The sequence below is a fragment of the Mangifera indica genome, chromosome 13, assembly GCF_011075055.1.
Source record: "Mangifera indica cultivar Alphonso chromosome 13, CATAS_Mindica_2.1, whole genome shotgun sequence".
NCBI lineage: Eukaryota > Viridiplantae > Streptophyta > Magnoliopsida > Sapindales > Anacardiaceae > Mangifera > Mangifera indica.
This window is the reverse complement of record NC_058149.1, coordinates 10,147,458-10,167,409: the sequence shown is the minus strand read 5'-3', so window position 1 is coordinate 10,167,409 and position 19,952 is coordinate 10,147,458. Positions and strand designations below refer to the sequence as shown.

Below are 19,952 nucleotides of genomic sequence, written 5' to 3'. Positions count from 1 at the left end.
AAGCAAACATTTATATTTTTAATAATATTATGTATATATATATTTAATAAATAAATAAATATACATATAAATATATTATTATATATTTAAATATTATTTTATTATTAATTTAAAATTATCTAATTATATAATAATATAACTGTATAAATATTGATTTACAAAAAGCATGTAGATGTAATTTTATTCTTGTATTTTCTGTATATTTGTACAATTTCTTTAAATTTTAATATTATTGATAGTTTCCTTATCACTTAATACCTTCCATAAAAGTCCAATCAAACAGCTGGCCAGGCTGAAAATCTTGATAGGACACGGGTTTCATATGAAGCATCATTCGTTGCTAGATTCCTTGATCAATCATTCTTCCCATAAATGGAGCCAAAACATCAACTTCTTAAACCGCCATTAATGAAAATTTGCAGAAAATTTTTCATGGGGTCATTGATTAAATTATTTACATAATGAAGATAAATAAGCCTAATTATCATCAAATTCAGCACCAATTCTCAATCTCTAATAGCAATAGGGATTTACTCTGTTTCCTTATGTCATAGTTACCTCAACGAGACACAGCCGAAAAGCAACTTCCTGATGGAACCAGTGAAGCGCCCTTAACCGTTTCAATATCCGGCAGGCAAAATACTGCTGGCATTAGAGCGAAGAGCGCGGGGGGAATCTAAGCTTCTTCTTAGGATTCTTCCCATAACAGAGATCGGGTGCTCGGTTTCACTCGGAGGAGATGAAGATCTAAACTCTTTGCAGAACCTGATGAGGCGGTCCACCGCCTCTTCGGTGGAGATGAGTCCATCTGATCTGAGAACCTCGTCCTCCACAGCCTCGGCGCAGAGCCCGCACAACCAGCGCCCCTTGTAGCGCTCACGCACGCGCGAAATGTACGCAGGCGTGCAGTCCTCTGTGAAGCCACAGGAGTCGCAGTTGATTAACTCGACTTCGAGCGGTGGCACTTCGGAAGTGTTTTTGGTTGCTACTGACTGTGAAATTGCCATTGCTTGAAAGAGAGCATTGATGAATTGAGATTGAACTTTCTCCGCCTTTCTTATTGTATTTATTGTTTGTTATCTGGCATGTGGCCAAAATTTGACGTATTATGAGAAGAAGAATGAAGAAGAGAGATTTATAATTTTACATAGCTGATTGGTGGTGAGTGACGTGTACTTATCCAAAAAAAAAAATGGTCTCCGTGTTGGCGGTTTTGTCATGCCATTTGCATTTTTTATTTGAGAACTTACCGTTTAACCAAATTTTTTTATATTTTTGCTTCTGTCTGATGACTAATATCATTGTATCGTATTTATATTATATTAATTTAAATTTTATATTAAAGATTTTTAATTTTAATTTAATGTAAATTAGAATAGTATTGAATGATGTGTTGCACTCTAAACATGGGTTAATTCTGAAAGTTATAATCTTTTGGGTATGGCAGAGTAAAATGAAAAATAGTATTTTAACAAATAATTGTCTGTCACGGTTTATTTACAAACGATTGTGTTAAAATATCGGGTGCCTTATCAATTTTATAAACTACATGGGTGAAAAGGGCAATAATTTAAAAAAAGTGACGTGGCAGTGAGTGCATGGGGGGTTGTGTGAGACGGGAAGTGAGAATAATGGAGGAACTTTTGCTTAATAGTGCAGGCAGTTGAAGAGGCAAAGAGGCTGATAAGTGATATGACTGCATGGGACAAGTTAGCTAGCCAACCCTTTTAATTGTCCCATCAATCAACTTATATACAAATTTTTGTGTTACATATAAATTATAATATATTATTATATAATTTAATATTATTTTATTTTTAATTTACAGTATCCAACTACAAATCCCTGTTTTCTCCAACTTTGATTTTGTATCTAATGATTCAAAACACTATATCTTCTTTGGTTTTTGTCTTTTAGAATCAACTGTATTTTTCTGTTGGCTCATTTTATATTGCTATGTATTCCAATTTGTTTTTGTCTTTTAGTTTTATAATGGTAAAATAAGATGCAGTCATGGAGCGTTGTTTTTGGCACCCTGAATACATTTACTTAATATGTGATCATTACTGGGTAATTGTTCAAAGAATTATTCAGTAGTGGGAACCAGTTTCGCACTGTAATTTTCTCATGTTCAAATATAACTCATCTAAACCCTAAGTAGTATTTCGGATAATAAAAAATGAGATTTTATATATAAAAAAATATAAAATGATAATATATTAAGATTAAATTTTTAATTTATTTAGTTTAATAACGGTGAAGAAGGTCATTGGATTCAAAGTTTATCCTATTTAATATAATTAATTAGGTTTAAAAACTAATTATTAGACTCAAATAGAGTTTCTAATACCCAAAAACAATATTCGTGAATAGTATAAAATCTAATCAATTCCATATAATCAAATCTGTTGTGATAAAAAGTTTTTGAAAACCCAAAAATTTGAATCATTCATAACTTTTGATTGATAAAATAGAGAAATTCTGAAAATTGGTTAATGAAAAGATTAGAGATGAGAATTGTTACTATTCCTCCTCATTCTCACCTCAAGAGAGTGTGATTCACTACACTGGCCTATGGAATATGAGTTTATGTTGATATTATAATCATAGGGATTGGTTTGATGAGCCAAAGGGAATGGTATATACTGCAACTAGAGATGGTTGGATAAAAAAAATTGCAGAAAAATGGAACAAGGCAAGGCTGGAAGAAGATAGACAGTGATGCTTTACTTGGAATCACAACAATGGGAAAAGGACCACCTTGTTTGCGAGGCTGAAAACTTGAGATAACTCTCGCCGATTATGTTTACTATCTAGTTTTTATTCACATAGTTCGTTTTTCTTTTGTTTTTGACAGTTGACACGTTATATAATTAGTTATATCTTAGCATGCTCAAATAATATAAGATACATACACACATAAACTCAACATCTTTCTCATCCTTTACCTCAGAAGTGTCACATCAAAAGTCTATAATTATGCTATCTCCATGCTTATGACGAATCCCCCATGTGCACATTCTTCAGGCTTTGCTTGAGGTTAATGAAGATTGCGTAATGGCGAATCTTGATGCTATTATGGCTAGTGGCTTCAGAAAATGACATGAAACAAGCGTGAATAATCATTAAAGAATGAGGCATGTGCAAGATAAGCTATTTCTTCTTACGCGACAGGGAAATTTGTTAGGCCTGTCTTGGCATGGAGATGGATGCAGCACCAAATGGGGAGCCTCAAGTCCATAGCTACTGCAAGGGAATCTTTATTTTTCATTCTGAGACCGACAGTTTTGTGGTTTATCAAAATGAATGGACGACTGCTATAATAATGTATTATCCCTGGTCTAATACTATGACTCATTCTCTAGATATTGTCAATTTTGGATACACAATTGATCATATTTTTACTTTTGGGTTTTATAATCTAAAACACCTCTTAACAGTTTTAATCTTCACATTTATAGCGTAATATATTTTAACATGACATCAAAGTACAAACCAAACGATGAGTCTAATAACCTAAAATGTTCTTGAATACAAATGACAATACACCCCTCTAAATAGACTTAATAAAAAATGACAAGTTTAACAGTTTATAATGGTTTCACTTGAGAAAGGATGTTAAAATGAAAAAAGAGTCTCATATCTAATAAACGTGAGTGGTATAGAAATATAGTAGATTGAACTTTAACACAAACTAATTAGATTTGTGTAATATGAGTTTCAATCTTTATACTTATAAGTCAATATATTCTGACAAAGAAATTCACATGTTATTTAATTAGTCAAATCTTCTCATTTTTATTCTTAACTAATGAATACATCTTCTAATTGATGATGTAGGATATACAAATATATTCGATATATTTTTCATATTTGATTGATATAAAATTTATATAAGAGTCTGTGCAGGATAAATTTTTTATATTTTATTGTTTGGAATTTGGATGTCGCTCTCACAAGCATCTGTCGCATTCATCGCGTCAACCTCCCAACACACAAGACAGTGCAACTTGTCGTTTGTCGTCTGAAAAAGTTTACAGGTTAAAGAGATACAATTCTTTGTTGGTGCAAACAATAAACACATGCCTGAGGCAATGCCTCATGGGCAACTGCACAAGCATGGCCCTGTTTTGAATATGACGACACGGGTGCTTGATGGTTTGTACTTTACTGAAGGGGGTAGCACACCCACAAGATGAAGAAAAATAAAATTTCCAAAAAGATGTATGTTAGATTGCTAATTACATTTATCAGCATGTGAATTCTCTTTCGGTAGGATCAGATTCAGGCACCTTAAGTATGGGCTCATAGAAAACCTTCCAGGTGGACCTGATAACATCAATCTCGCCGCAGATGGCTCTTTCTGGGTTGCTTTGCTTCTGGTATTTCTATCTGAATTCTCAATCAATTTTCAATATGGGGAGCATGATGTTTGTTAATGTGAGTTGTGCACAATTTTAAATGGCACGCTAGATAAGTTTAAGTAACAACGATAGAAGTCTGAAAAGACTAATTATCTTTGTTATAAGTATTTAAAAATTATTTTAAAAAAATATGTTGTGTAGAGAAAAAAGACTGACACTAAAATTTTTACATAGTTCGACATAATAATTAGATTGTCTTTATTAATGATATTCTCACTAGTTTATAATTTAGTACATTTTCTCTAAATTTTCATGAATTAGCACTCTCCTCGGCCCTCTCTCTCTCTTCCTCCTTTCTTCATGTACAAATTTTTAGTTACAAAAATGTCTCCCCCATTTTTCTCTCTCTTTCTCCCTTGAATTTAAATCACAAGTTTGAATTTATATGGATTGACATATGTTTATATTGATGATACGTATGTTTATGTTACGGTTCACATCAATATTGGGTGACTGATGTGACATAAGATTCAATCCGTAACTTTTATTTTTTATAATTGCTAAAGGATCATCAAATTTAAAATCACTTAGCGGTTGGCCACTAATCATTAAGCAATAATATCTTGAACTATTTTGTCCTCGAAATATTGATTTTCTTATTTACCGAAAAACAATGTTCAACATCTTGAGTTAATGTACAATTTACAACTATTCTCAAAACAAGTTAAATGGGGCAGTTAGTATTTCTAAAAGGCCAAAGGATTATTTTCCATCCAAAGTATGCTATTATTTTAACGTTTTTTTTGTTAATTTTAAAAATTTTATTTATTCATTCATAAATGGTTAAAATTAACATAATTTTAACCCCTTAAAATTTTATCTCTTTTCCCTTAAACCCCTAAAAACTAATAATTTTCTCTTAAATCAAGTTTTAAAAAATAGTATTCTCCCCTTAGAGTTTAGCTTTCAATCCCCGATATCATCACCGATAACGAAGCTTTCCAGAGGCATCACCATGCTCCGGTCTTCTCTCTTTTCTCCTCTGAAATATTGGTCGACCGAGATCTGACTTGAAAAGTCGAAGAGCTTCGTTAGGAGACGAAGCTCTTCATCTTCAGAGACGAAGACGATGACCTCGTCTTCGTCTAGGAAGACGATCATCTTTCCAGACAAAGACGAGACCGTCGTCTTTGTCTCGACTTTCTAGGTGAGATCTCGACCGATTGGCATTTCAGAGGAAAAAAGAGAGACGGTCAGAGTATGGTGATACCTCTGGAAAGCTTCGTCGTCGGTAATGACGTTAGATTTGACGCCGGGGATTAAAAGCTAAACCCTGAGGGGGGGAATGTTATTTTTTAAAACTTGGCCTAGGAGAAAATGATTAGTTTTTAGGGGTTAGAGAGAAAACTAGATTAAATTTTAATTTAATTTTAATATTATAGATAAAATGACTATTTTACCGTTTAAACCATTAATTTTAGCAGCTCATAGGTGAGTAAATGAGATTTTCATAGTTAACGGATGAAAAGTTGAGATTACAACATACTTTAGGTGAAAAATAGTTCTTTAACATTTCTAAAATAATATTCAACTATATAATAATTTATTATAATTCATACTCAAATTAATAGTCGTTATAAATGTAAATAACAACACCCAATTACATAGATTGGCTGTACTTTGAACAATCAGTGTGTTTGAATTTTCCAACGTGTATTTCAATGATGGGTGTTATCGGTGTTCATAGTGCTGACATCTGCAACTTCGTTTAGATATCGCCCCCCACAGACACAACTAACTGTGAATCTGATTCCAAGCTTATGGCTCTAAAATTTGATCCACTCTCCTTCTCCAAGACCTCAAGAAAATGCTTGCCAGCATGCTCAGGCTTTCTACTTGCCTGTTGGCTTGCTTCTGCACTCCAAATTTTTCTGACTTGCTTGAACTTCCCCCAGCTTCTTCAGCTTCTCATTTCTCCACAAATAGGCTATTTACAGGTAAAGAGTTGCATGCACAAAAAAATTTTAAGCTTGCTTTTTCCATTGTAGCTTGACCTATATATAGGCCAATGTTGGTTGAATAAAATCATCTCATTTTTCACTATAATGCTTCAGTATTGCACATTGCATACTTCTCTTGTTTCCCTTGCTCTTTGGCGGTCTGCATAGATTCAAGATGAAGGTCCATCTATCAATCCAATCGTGACCGTAACAATTTAGTATCAAACCTAGGTATGGTCGAGGATCAATGTGACCAACTTCTATCAGCTCGAACAGGAAATTATAGATTTGAGTGCTGGTTTGGAACAAGTCCAGAAGCAACTTTCAAAGTTATCGCATGTCAAAGAGGAGTCTACCAATAGGTCGTGGCCTGTTTGTAGGAATACAAAAGGGGAAAGAATGAGCAGAAAGTGTCACCCCTGAGTTAGAAAAGCTTTATTTTTTGAAAAACAATGGCTCAAAAGATCATGTCTCCTGGATTTGCCACGCTGATAAGTTTTTCGAATCCCAGGATATGACACCTAAAGACCAACTATGCCTAGCAGCTTGCCATGTTGAGGGCGACATGCAAGTGTGGTTTCAACCAGAAAGGCAATCCAACCTTAATGATTTTAAAACCAGATTGGACCGGCCGGTTTAACCAGTTGAACCAGAAACCGACTTCAAGTCTGGTCTGATTAACATTAAAAAACAGTTTTTTTATTGACTCGATCAAACTTGATCAAAACCGGGTTTGATTGAAATTTAGAGTATTTTTTAAATTTTAATTATTTTGAGTAATTTGATTATTTTTTATTAAATTGCATGAATTTCTAAAGGTTTGTAAAGAAAAATAAGTTCAAAAATAAAGTAAAAAAGAAAAAAAAAATCTCATATTCATGGAAATGTTTTTTATAGGCAATAATTTGTAGAATTATATTTTTTCTGTATCATAAAATTGAGACTTTTTTTATTTTAATTGTTTCATTAAAATCAAATGAATAATTGTTACTCTTTAAAAAATATATATTTTAATTTCCATAGGTGTAAATATCTTGGTTGATTTTATTTTTTACAAATTTTTAAGCAAAATCTATTTATTATAATTTGATAATAAGTTGAATCGGTCAAACCATGAATCAGTTAGATAACTGGTTTGATCACCGATCCAGTTTTAAAAACATTGTCATTTAACTTCTATCACGTTTGTGAAACTTTAAATTACTTGATGTAATAGTTGTGAATTCGGTCATTGTGTCCTGAATTTATCTGTCTAATAAATACGGACGGATCCTCAGTTATTAAAAAAAAGAAAAAAAACTTGGGAGGACTAGAAGGATGCGATACTCTGTAAGCTAAAGTAGACGGGAACTCTGCATGAATATTAGTGGTAATTCGACCGGTTTGTACTATGGTAGCCCAAAACATCGACGGATTCTCAAGAAGCAGGGGCTTTAATAGGTGACTTCAAAGATAATTTGAGGGTTGATGCTCAAGTTTGACCCAATATTGATGCTTAATGGTTTGGCCGTTCACAATGGGGCAGAGCTCTCAAGAGATGATGACCATTTGGTGTTCTGTGAAACATGGAAATAAGAGAGTTTTTATTTTTTCTGTAAAAAAAAAAAAAATTCCCAAATAGAGCTTGGCCTTGCTGATACGTTCTTGCATTATCAAGGAGAAACTGAAACTTTGATTGAAAACCTTCCAGAAGGACCTGAGAAGATCAACCTTGCCCCAGATGGCTCTTTCTTGTTCGCTTTGCTTCAGATATCTGAATCCGATTTCCAATCAAGTTTCAATTCTATGAAGCATGATGCTCAAGATCTTTGATTAATGTACAATCTGCAGTCTTGAATGGTACAGTTACATTCACAGATGCTGAAATTTGTGCACACTTTCAAGGAATCCAAACATTTTCTCAAACTGACTGAACACAAGAAGGCATCAGCTGTAAATGTGGCGGCCAATGGCAAGATAACCAAGAAGTTTGACGATCCTAATGGAAAGGTGATGAACTCTATTCATAATGAATCCCTTAAAAAGAATTAGGTGGATAATATGGTTGAAGATTGACTGCATTATGTGACGGACTCATGGCACCCCAGATTTGTGGCGGAAATTCAACGTAATGGGGGCAAATAAGAGCTCTTACAAAATAAGTACATAATACCATCAGAACTTGGAACGGTTGTAACATGACTAAATAATTCCGAATGTTCAACACAGTTACATGAAATAGCATTAGTCTGAAACAGCACAACTTCAACAACAGATTTCCAGGTAGCACAAGTCAACAAAGTGAAATCAAATGCTAGCAGAAATTTTCTTTGAGCAACAGCTATTCCATTTTACCTAATCACGTTCACTAATGGCAGTTAGGTGTTCTTCGATTTCTTCAGTTGACAATGTCCGGAAAACTCGATCATCTGATCTCACAACTCCAACCTGCCATAAAATAAAAATTCTCATCAACAACCACTAAAACCATTTCATCATGCAACTAATTAATTGAGCAAAAAGTTGAACAATCCCAACAATTTAAGGACCCAGATGGCATACTAGTCCACCATATTTATTACTATCTGTAGAAATAACATAAGATAATTATCCACACCTCAATCTCAGTAGCCTTGAAATCTTCTTGGAGAACAGATTGCAGAGCAGAGATAGCAATCTACATAATAGTCAAAATTTGCAACATTAGGCCCTCAACATAATCTGAAAGCTAACAATTTACAATCAAAAAAAGCAAAAGCTCCATCTGAATTCATTTAATACCATCTGCAAAACTATCAGAAAATAAAACCAAATAATAAGAGATTTCCCTCCCACTTACGTGCCTAAGATCATTAACGCTCTATGCCAATCAAACAGAACCCACAATCAGGCAGTTATTATACCAGCCATATTCAGATTTTACTTCAAGAGCATTAAATTAATCTCATCATCTTCCATTTACAGCTGTAAACCTAGATGCTTATTTCAACTAATCTCAGATGAAATTTGCAATTCTATTCTTCTCATATTCAACAATCTCAACAGCTCCCAAGACTAAGATAAAAGGAAACTGAAAAGAACTTACTGATTGACAAGCACCACAAAGCATGAGTAAGAATACTTATCATAAGACAAGTACTACTTGTTAGTTTATCCCCTTTTTTTTTTTTTTCACTAAAAGAATCTTTATCAAGTTTGTTGCTAAAATATAACTAACTTGAGGCCATTGCCAATATGCCAAGGACACAAAGCAACCTCTCACTTTTCACTATAACATTTCTCTACTATTTATTTCATAATATTAGCCATCTATCATTTGTAAAGTCACCCAACCTACCCCCCATTCTCCATCCCTTTCTTTTCTCACAAAAAATTGACAGGAATTATGCAATGCTTTTTCTGCCACTAACATCTGGCATTCCGGAAACACATTGGCAAGAGAAGACATGTACCTGCACTGTTTCATCATATGAAAAAGCAGGATCATTTTTCATTTTCTTTTCCAAGAAATTGATTGCCTCTTGTTCTTTCAGTCCAGCACTTGTGGCCTGCAACATATAGCCAAACTTAAGCTTTTTTTTTTTTAACTTGAGAAAAGGCATTACCAAAGTGCATAACAGGACATCCTCAATAAAATTTGATGCAATAAATGTTAAAAAATCCTGAGTCAATGATCTGCAGAGTCAGTGCTATGAAATTTATGTTTAAACAAAGAAGCTCCAAGAAAAACTGAAATTAGGTCTCAAGTTAGAATATAATGCATGGCAGTACTGCATTAGAAAAACAATGGATCATAATCCCCTGCAGATTATAGCCTTGACCATCTTATCAGGCAAGTTATCTACTTTTAGTCCATGATAACCACTTTAATACCTTTGATGATAACTCATATTCAAATTTAACACATGTAAACTAGCATAATGAAACCAAACAGTTCAGGACTAGTTTTAGGCAGAATTTTGAGAATGAGAAATTGTAGTCCTTACGAAATGCATTTCAGTGCTTCAACCAAATATTAAGGATCAGTGATGATGGTTAAGTAAACAATTTCCTAACTACCTTGTGGCCATAAAAATGTCCAGCTGGATCACACTTGTAAAGTTGAGGTCCTTTCTCTTCATCAATGCCCAAGACCATAGAGACTTTGCCATAGAAGACAAGGAAAACATTCAAGAAAGAAAAATTAATATTAGTAACAATCAATCTGAGCAGACAAGTGTATACACAAAATCCTTGAAACAAATACAAATAATAAAAAAATTAAAAATAAAGATTAAAAGAATTTTTATCAAATGCGAAAAGGACTCTAAACTTACTGACACCAAGAGGTCTCATATAAGCATGCTGTGTATAAACTTGTGACTTGTCTGCAATCCTATATTCACAAAGGATAATGTTGGGAGTAAGCAGCAAGATTTAATTGTCAGAGAATGGAAGAAAAAACTACAATTTGATTATGATAGTACAAAGGAAATAAGCATACAAAAAATTCTGGTCAGGTCAGTTGCCTTATGAACCTTCAAGTTATTATATCTCATTGTAAGAGTTAACAGTGGAGCAGCCAGCTAACTATATGATAAAACTGAAATGAACCAAACTTTGGGCTACTCAGGCTTGGGTCAGTACACATTCAAGCTATAGGTGAAGCTCTAACAAATATTCAAGCTAAATAAAGGAAATATTTGATGCGGTAGGGTTCAGGTTAGTTAAACAAACAAGTTGTGCTCCATCTTGTATACATGATTAGATTTTTTTTTCTTTTCTTTCTTAGAAATTAATCATTGATGACTTCTATACAAGAGTAAAGCTCACAAGCCTATACAAATCAAATCCTAGAAATATATAACACTCTACTTTTGTCCAATTAAGATGTCAAGGCACTCATTCTTAGCAACATTAGCCAGCAAGCTTGGCCAGTAGTACCCTGCCTTTACTAGGCCTGACAGTCTTTAGAATGTTCAAGTTCAACTTATTTCATAAATGACACAAAATTAGGCCCAGCTTGTTGTGATATCACAAAAAAAACAACTACAATCAAGATTTTACCATCTCAAGTTTAAGTAAAATAAGAAAAATAGACTCATCCGTAGCACTAACTTTTCAAATCAAACTTACAATTGTTTGCTTCTATCTGACTTGATAGTCTCTAAACACTTGAACTTTTCAAACTATATATAAGATTAGAACAACTTAAAAGTAAATGACTAACCATGGAAATTAAATTCATTGAAAATTTAGTAATCACTCTCCAAGTAAAATTAAAAAGAACAAACTTATTCTGTATAATATCAAGAGACCATACCATCTTGCCAATACATCCACAGGCATTTCATATCCATATCTGAAACGAAACTCAGCTGCTTCATTCCTTGCTTGTTGGACCAAGGACCTTGCATCAGCTAGAAATGGACAGAGACAAGATTAGCAAAAAATACCTCCCAAAATACTTCCACAATTTCCAAGAAAATCTTTTCTAGCACATGTAATCCAAAGACCCTGATCAAACCAATGAAGATCCAAATTATTCAAAAGAAGCAAATTGTGCAGAGAAATTGCATAAATCCCAGCACATAACAATCAGGTGATGGATAAATGGTGATACGTTAATAGCTTATCAAATCACTAATTTCCACAACAATACAAAATAATACCTAAGGTGAAATTGGTAATCAGATAACCCCCAACATTACCTGCCACATTATCGTTGGTAATAAAAGATTATGGAAATCTTTTATTACTAATAAACCAAACAAATTAATACAAGTAATAAAAAATAAATTACCAAAGTAATCTTTGTTTCCTAGAACCAAACAACCCCTAACAATCCAACTATCACACACTGCAGATTCAGCATTTTCAGTCATTGAATTTTAATTGCACACCATTCAAGAGACATACATATAAAATAACCAAATATAATTCATTGCTTCAAATCAATAACTAACCACAACTCTACATCAAAATTTTGAAGGTCAAACCTGTAAGGCCAGTGGCTACTAAACCGAGGTACTTGGTAATGGGGAACAGATGACTGACAGATGTCTGATCCAAAAGCTTGTCCTGCCCATTATTTAAAAAGAAAAAAAATCAACGATAACCCTAAATTTTACAGAAAAAAAAATTCGACTCGAATTCCGGATAAATAAATAAGAAAAACAATAAAAACTACTAACCGGGACTTTCTTCTGCGTAACAACACAGACGGAGTCTTTGCCACGGACACCAATGGAAGTGATGGAAGCGGACTTTACAGCCTTGAAAGCATATTCTGCTCAATTGAATAATATAAGAGATAAAAATAAAATGAGTAAAAGAAAAAAAACATAATGGAAGTAAATGCGAAAGTGGACACTTACCCACTTGGAAGAGACGACCCTCCGGAGAGAAGATGGTGATGTGGCGATCATAACCGGCTCCACTTCCTCGGCTCATATTGCGGCTTTGTTTTCTTAGTTTCTGTTTGGTTTGGGCCTGCAGATTTGTGTTTATAGCGAAGAAGACGAAAGCTTTTCCTCCAAGACAACCCCTTTTATTTATGAACTTGAAAAAAAATCAAAAATAAAATAATATTTAATTATATAATAATATATATTAATAAAATTATATATATAATTATTATTTTTTAAACCATGTAAGAAGGTAATTAATTTTTATTATATTAGTTAAAATAAATTTATTTATATAATATATTATTATTTATGCATTTAAAATATATATTCATATTTGTTTTATTTAAAAAAAAAAACTCCATCAAAAGAATAATAATATAAGAACGATATTGTTATAAATAGCCAAAAGTAAATTTGGTAAAATAAACAATTCACCTATAAGATTCACATGTAATTCAAGTAGAAATATGTATGAGTCTTAATTTTTTAAATTTATATATATTTTAGACCTATATTTATTGATATAAAATTTGCATAATTAAGTCGAGTACATATTTATTATTTATTATTTATTTTTTAATATTAAACTTATAATATATTTAATATAAATTTAAATATGTACCTTTTTCTTAACATGAAATTAACAAAAGGATTTGTTGTATTAAAAATAAATTTAAATAGTATGTATATTAAATATTTTGTTAATAAAAATATTAATATTAGTGATAAATCAGCATATCAATCCGTACACTTTTTAAACCCGTATCGAACCCGATCCATCCATTTGCTAGGCCTAAAGGGAGTGTTCCTCAGCTTAGGGTTTCTTAACTTCCCGTCTCGACCATTGAGTTTGATCTGCATTTGTAGAGAAGGAAGGAGAAAGAAAGATGGGTCATTCGAACGTGTGGAACTCACATCCTAAGAACTACGGCCCTGGATCACGCACCTGGTCTGTTTCTTATGTTTTTAGTTTTCTTTTCTTAAACAAGTGAAGAACTCGCCTCGGAAGTTAATTATATATTATCTGAAAGGCTTTATCGTTGAAGTGATTAGATGTGGAATTTATTTGTCTTTTAACTTTCTTTTGGTTTTACTTCTCTCGTTGATGGTGTTTATAATGTTTATTTGTCTTGAGGTGATAGTTGTTTTACCTTATTCTTCTTTGTATTCTATTCATATTTAAAAAAAAAAAAACATGAGGGTGTTGAAGTTACTGAATCTGGTGATCTGTTGTTTGTTTGTTTTTTTCTTGGTAATTGTTTACTTTAACTGATGTACGTATGTTTTGTTTATCAGCCGCGTATGTGGAAACCCGCATGGGTTGATCAGGAAGTATGGGCTAATGTGTTGCAGGCAGTGCTTCCGCAGCAATGCTAAGGAAATCGGTTTCATTAAGGTCAGTTCCGTTCTTGTGAGTTAATTTGCTGAATATATTAACTTTGAAGATCTTATTGTGAGCATGGTATAAGATAGGGCCGATTGCATGCCTGTGGTAGTAAAAATATTTTTATTTTCTTCTATGCTACATAGCCCATTAATTTGCTGAATATATTAACTTTGAAGATCTTATTGTGAGCATGGTATAAGATAGGGCCGATTGCACGCCTGTGGTAGTGAAAATATTTTTATTTTCTTCTATGCTACATAGTCCATTAATTCTAGAGTTTGATCATATTCATTCAGAAACTCTGGAACTGATCATGTTTTCGTTTTTCTTATATCTCAAACTTTTATTCTCTCTTTTTGTTGACTCCTGCACTTTTTCATTTTTAATTTTATTTAAACATACCTCAAGCTTTATCTTGGCCCTTGTTCAGGTCATATTGATATGAATTGTCTTTTTGTGGTTTCATTTTTGCCGTTGATAGTTGCATCCTACGCTTGAAAGGTCCTTGATACTTTTGTTTGGTCATAAGGGTATAGATGAGTTCACAAGTTTTTTTTTTTTTTTAAAGTAAATAGAAAAATGGTTTTGTCACTATTTGAGTCAAATGAGCATATCACATTGTGTGTCATTTATATCTCTAGTGTTGTATGATGCGCATGTTATATTGTGATGTACAGAGTTTTTACAGAATCTAAAATAGAAAAGTGTTATCCATGTGATTACAAAATGTTGTAGGGGACATATTTTTCTACATCTTGCACACTTTATCATATTTAACAATACAGCAAATTAGAACCCCTTAACCTAACGAGTATTTTAAACCACTTTTGCTTTAGTTTGATTGAAAAAAATTATATATGTCAACAAAACCTTTATTTTGAAAAACTTTGGGAAAAGTATTTTTCAAAATTCTGAGAAATTGGATATCCCTTTTGATATATTGATTTTAAAAAAAAATTAAATTAAGGTTTTTAAGCTAGCCCTTTTTAAGAAATTATAATTTTTTTGAGTAATACTATGCATACCCTGTTTGAGTATAAAAATGGGTACACTTTTATGTGTGTCATTATGTGATTGAATGTTGTTTTATTCTTAATTTAAAATCACTCAATCACATGGTGACACATATCAAGTGTATACACATTTGTGTATTGAAAGTGATGTGCATAGTTTTATTGAATTTTTTTTTTGCCTGAAAGAACCTACAGAGTAAAGTTTTTTCTTATTCCAACCCAAAAAAAGAAAAGAAAATAATTTTTAAGTTGTGCATTCAGGCAATCACAACAGTTTTTTTTCTTGGAGGTTGAGGCACAAATTCTTTTTGGAGAATCCTTTTCTAGTTTAGTGGGCTAATACTAGCAACATACAATTCTGGAAAAAGTTGCTTATTGGAATTAGTTGTGTCATTTATTGATGGCTCATTGAAATTGCATCTTTTGATATATAATATGTTTTGAGATAGCATGTTACAGTCAATTTTGGATTAGAACTGGTGACATGCAGAACTGACAATTTGTCTGTTTATTCATTTTTGCATTTTCCAGTATCGTTGAGAACAGGCCTTACTGCCAAGCTTCCTAAGCATAGGATGGAAGCCAAATGGAGAATTTGTCCTTTTTGTCTAGTTTATTTCAGTTTCCAAATTTTGCTTTAAATTGTCAGTAGAAACTATTTCTTGTTCAGCATTAAAAATCCAAACTAGTAAACTGTTTACAATTCTATTTCCATTTGAGTAACTCTTGTAAATTCTAATATTTTGTTGTGTGAGAGATCTTGCAAATTAATTGACCAGCAAAGCTGGATTACATTCTCACTTGAATTCTCAGGGTTCAAGATTCCTCATAGAAGAGGAACTATATGCTTACTCAACCAGAACTTTCTTATGGACTGCAGACTGGCTCTGTTCAAATACTATCCTAAGAGAGATTTCTGATATGCAGGATCTTATGTGTATAGGCAAACATGAAACATGCTATCTGCTAAAGATGAATAGAGAGCCACTTAAATGATCGGATTAAACATCTAGTAAAAGAAAACCAAGGTTTAGAGAATCCTGGAGAAAATATTTTATAGATTTTCTTGAATATCTTCAATGACTAATGGGTATACACAAGAACATTTCACCTTTATATATATAGGAGAGAAGAAAATATCATTATAATGTAATAACTCGTCATTGTTTATATTAGGAGAAATGAAAATGTCATTATAATGTAATATTATATCATTGTTTACATTATCAAAGTCTCATGCTTGACATTGTTATGTTGTAGTAATATTGCTTTTTGTTTCAATGAGATCTATCAAAAAATCATTTGAGAAAATGTGATATCTCCTAAAGTTGTTGACCCTTTTCTTGTGATAATTTTGGACTTATGCAAGAACTTTAGATCTTTGAACTTTAACCGGAGCATCCTGTCTTGGATGACTTGTAGCTCTGGTGGCTTTGTGGTTGAGTCAATGTGATCCATCGTTGAGATGATTAGGATAACTGGTAGAGAATTCAGATTGAGTTTTGAAATGTAAGTCTTTCGTGTCCTAACAACTGCTGGACTTCTTTTCTGGGTTAGGTTATGGATTGAGAATTGGTGTAGCTCTTTTGCAGTTTGAGGTTGCGGCACATACTGTCGATCCATCTTTGATGATCGTTCCCAATAACTCAATATGATGAGTGGGATGACCATGTTCGACTATATTGTTGAACCATTATAGCAATTATTCATGAGTGTTCTTTTGAAAAAATGTAGTAGGTCGTCCATGTTAATCAGCATCTGGGGCAGGACTCAGGAGTCGCTTGAATTTTTTAATCATGGCTTTCCATAAGAGATGGGGCAGGTTTTAATCCAGAAGGCGTAGCCTAAGTGCCACTGAACAAACTAATACTGAAAAAAAGCAACTATACAGTTAAATATTATAGACACTTCCAAAGAAAGATCTCTGAATGCAATGCCATCATCCCTTAAGAGATTTGGCAAAAACCAAAAGAAGATGCCTCTTTCAGCTTGTAGCCCACAAATAGAAAAGGATATATGGGCATTGCTATTGTAAAACCCTATTCGACAAATACTCCTAAAGAGGGTGAATGGAAGTAATCAAAAGTTATTGGCGAATAAAAATTTTTACAAGCAATCAAATTCAGTTGAAGAATCTAACTAACAATTAACCAATATAAGTGCTAGTGAAAAAACAAAGAGTAAAGGACAGAAAGTGATTAGGGATTTATAGTAATTCACTAGATATAGATTAAGTCAAATACAATTTTTTTTTTCTAAGGTTTCATCCTAGTTTTATCAAGATTTCATCTTTATCATAGTTCTCTAAGGTTTTGTCCTAATGATACGAGATTTGCCCAATGGTTGCGTCAAGTACATTAGCATTGTCAAGATTTCATCTTTACAATAGTTATTCCAAATTTCACCTTAATGGTACTAAATTTCGTGAATAAGATGAGAAATACAAAGATGCATATGATGTATCTCTTAATTAGACTGATTGCACAAGTGTGTAAACCATCTCTCTAAAGATTTTTAAATCGAAGTGCTATTTAAATTATTTCCCAGAAGATCTTTAAGTTGAAGTGCTAAGACAGTAAAAAGTTGGCAAAAACCAACTCTTTACCGTATGAGTCAAGCTTAAAATGAGCATAGATTCTTTCTTTTCTCTTCCTTTCACTTCCCTTAACTTTCTGTTAATATGCTCCCAAGACTTGTTTTCATAGAGAAATTTCAATCTTGGAGCAAGTATCCATTTTGAGACTAAAATTATGGTTGTTGACTCTAGAAAAGATCTTAAATTTTACTACAGAATCCAAAGGATGAACATTACTTGTTTTGGAATGGGCGTTCCTGACCAAAATCTTTGATTTTTTGAAAATAATGTTGATCAGTAGGAATTTCTACAAATATACATTTTCGTCATTTTCTTCTTGGAGCAGACATTCAACTTCTTATAACGGGGTGTGTTTTATTTTTTATCAAACTTGTCGAACTTTAGGCCATATAGGTAACTACTTTATGGAACATGCTCATTCTTTGTAGAATGACTTGAGAATCGCTTGAGTGACAAATATTCCAAACTTGGAACAAACATTCTACCTTTACACTTCATATTCTGTTCAAACTGTCCAAAAAGGTGAACGACTTGCTTAAACAACATGTTGTTGACTCAAAATCTCATGGAAGAAGTGTTCCAACTGTCAAGCTTCAACTTTTTTCTACTTCAGATGGAGGTTTGAACAGGCAAGCAAATGGTCTCATTCTTGACTTGAAATTGTATATAACAAGCGTCCCATATCTTAAATGGGTGTTCGTTTTGTCAACCTTCAGTATTGTCCAATTTTAGACAAAATAGAGAATGGCCAATGAAGTGAGATCTGTCCTTGTTGAATGAGCAAGCTGGGAAGTAGATGAGTGTTTCTATTTCCTGGAATGGATGTTCTTCTGCACTTTTCAACAATTTCATTTTGGTCGTTACATAAATCACACCTTAAACTTTGTTAGGTCCTTACACAATCATTTTGCTTAGTTTTAAGACATCGAAACACACAAAGGTGCAATGCCTATTATCAGTAACAAAATAATAATAATAATAACACTTGTCAGACTAGAACAGAGCAATGTCAATACTAGTTGTTATAGGTTGATCGCTCCTACAGTGCTCCTATGCGATTCTTAGCTAAACTCAAGGCTAAGTCAGCGTCCTCAACTCAGGGGCACAACTAGGGCAAAATGTGAGGGAAAAATAACACCCAAAGAACACACTTCGAAAGGCTGAAGAAAAAGTGTATATTGGAAACTAAGCTATATTGCTTATGTGTTGTGTCACATGTGCTTAAAGTTATACAATTGTGTCTATTTATACATATAAACATTAACAAAAGAAAATATCTAACTAAAAAATCTAGACAAAAGCCCCTAAATATCCTGGAATCCTCTACACATTAAAATGTACACAAAAATATATCAGATGCTAGAAAACTCGTTACACACCCAAAATATCAACAAGCCAATCAAGCAATTTCAGATATTTCTCTAGAAAAATCTGTCTCTAGAACCTGGGTTGGCTTTGGACTATTATTATTGTCACCATGTGGGCTGAACATAGGTTGTATGCTGTTGCACTTGAACTGCTATGTAGGGATTGTGTGCACTGGACAGTCATGTGCCCTGTTCGAAACTGGCAAGTAGCGACATGGTACTCTAGACATACTGCAATTACAATTATGGCCACATACAACCACAAATTTTAGAAAACACAAACCCCACATCAACAACATACCAAGATTCCCAAGACAAATAATTCAAGAGACTTGGATAACCAAGCACTCAATTTGTGCGAATCTCAAAGCTACAAAGACGAGGACTTAGGCAGGTCTCGCGCACCATGGTAAAAAGTTTCCTCTATCGATGCTTGTAGACTAATTAATCCTTTCTGCCAACACTCCCACAGTCTATATTGTAATTATGATTGTTTCCTATTTTGTGCTTTTTTCTTTTCTCCTATATAAAGGAAAAATGTTCTTGTCTGTAAATCATTAAGAAATTTCAAGAAAATCTATAAAATATTTTTCCCATGCTCCTATAAACCTCTTAAAACTTTTTTTTAACTATTTGTTTACTTTGATAGTGTCTATTTATTCATCATCCTTGTGAAAAAGTATGCTCTAGGATCTTGCATATTAGAAATCTGTCTTAGGATACTGTTTTCATCAGATCAACTAAAGTATATGTATCTGTCCTTGAAAAGAGCAGGTTTGCAGCCCATAAGAGTTCTGCCTGAGTGAGTCAGTGAGTGAATAGTTTCCTCTTCTATCACAGTAAGGCTATTAGGGCTT

The 19,952-nt window shown here is 33.0% G+C and overlaps 2 protein-coding genes and 1 pseudogene across 2 annotated transcripts; 1 reads left to right on the top strand and 2 right to left on the bottom strand.

Annotated features, from left to right (window-relative positions):
- Positions 1-349: 349 nt before the first annotated feature.
- On the bottom strand, positions 350-1,185 carry LOC123194450 (annotated as a pseudogene).
- A 7,340-nt stretch (positions 1,186-8,525) lies between these two features.
- Positions 8,526-12,860, bottom strand: LOC123193982 (proteasome subunit alpha type-6). Its single transcript, XM_044607082.1, has 9 exons — positions 12,700-12,860; positions 12,517-12,611; positions 12,322-12,403; positions 11,646-11,742; positions 10,660-10,718; positions 10,403-10,485; positions 9,796-9,891; positions 8,961-9,020; positions 8,526-8,791 (listed from the first exon to the last, which is right to left on the bottom strand). Exons 1-9 carry the CDS (start codon positions 12,773-12,775, stop codon positions 8,699-8,701), a joined length of 741 nt encoding a protein of 246 aa, XP_044463017.1. The 5' UTR covers positions 12,776-12,860; the 3' UTR covers positions 8,526-8,698.
- A 625-nt stretch (positions 12,861-13,485) lies between these two features.
- On the top strand, positions 13,486-15,938 carry LOC123194327 (40S ribosomal protein S29-like). Its single transcript, XM_044607507.1, has 3 exons — positions 13,486-13,681; positions 14,029-14,128; positions 15,664-15,938. Exons 1-3 carry the CDS (start codon positions 13,620-13,622, stop codon positions 15,670-15,672), a joined length of 171 nt encoding a protein of 56 aa, XP_044463442.1. The 5' UTR covers positions 13,486-13,619; the 3' UTR covers positions 15,673-15,938.
- Positions 15,939-19,952: the final 4,014 nt, after the last annotated feature.

What these genes read in the sequence shown, in the direction of transcription:
- LOC123193982 (XM_044607082.1), bottom strand. Translation starts at nt 12,775, where the DNA reads ATGAGCCGAGGAAGTGGAGCCGGTTATGATCGCCACATCACCATCTTC. An exon ending in GACATTTTTATGGCCACAAG is followed by an intron (nt 9,892 to 10,402) that starts GTAGTTAGGAAA and finishes TATATGTTGCAG; the next exon opens with GCCACAAGTGCTGGACTGAA. An exon ending in CATATGATGAAACAGTGCAG is followed by an intron (nt 9,021 to 9,795) that starts GTACATGTCTTC and finishes ACTATTATGTAG; the next exon opens with ATTGCTATCTCTGCTCTGCA.
- LOC123194327 (XM_044607507.1), top strand. Translation starts at nt 13,620, where the DNA reads ATGGGTCATTCGAACGTGTGGAACTCACATCCTAAGAACTACGGCCCT. An exon ending in GGCCCTGGATCACGCACCTG is followed by an intron (nt 13,682 to 14,028) that starts GTCTGTTTCTTA and finishes TTTGTTTATCAG; the next exon opens with CCGCGTATGTGGAAACCCGC.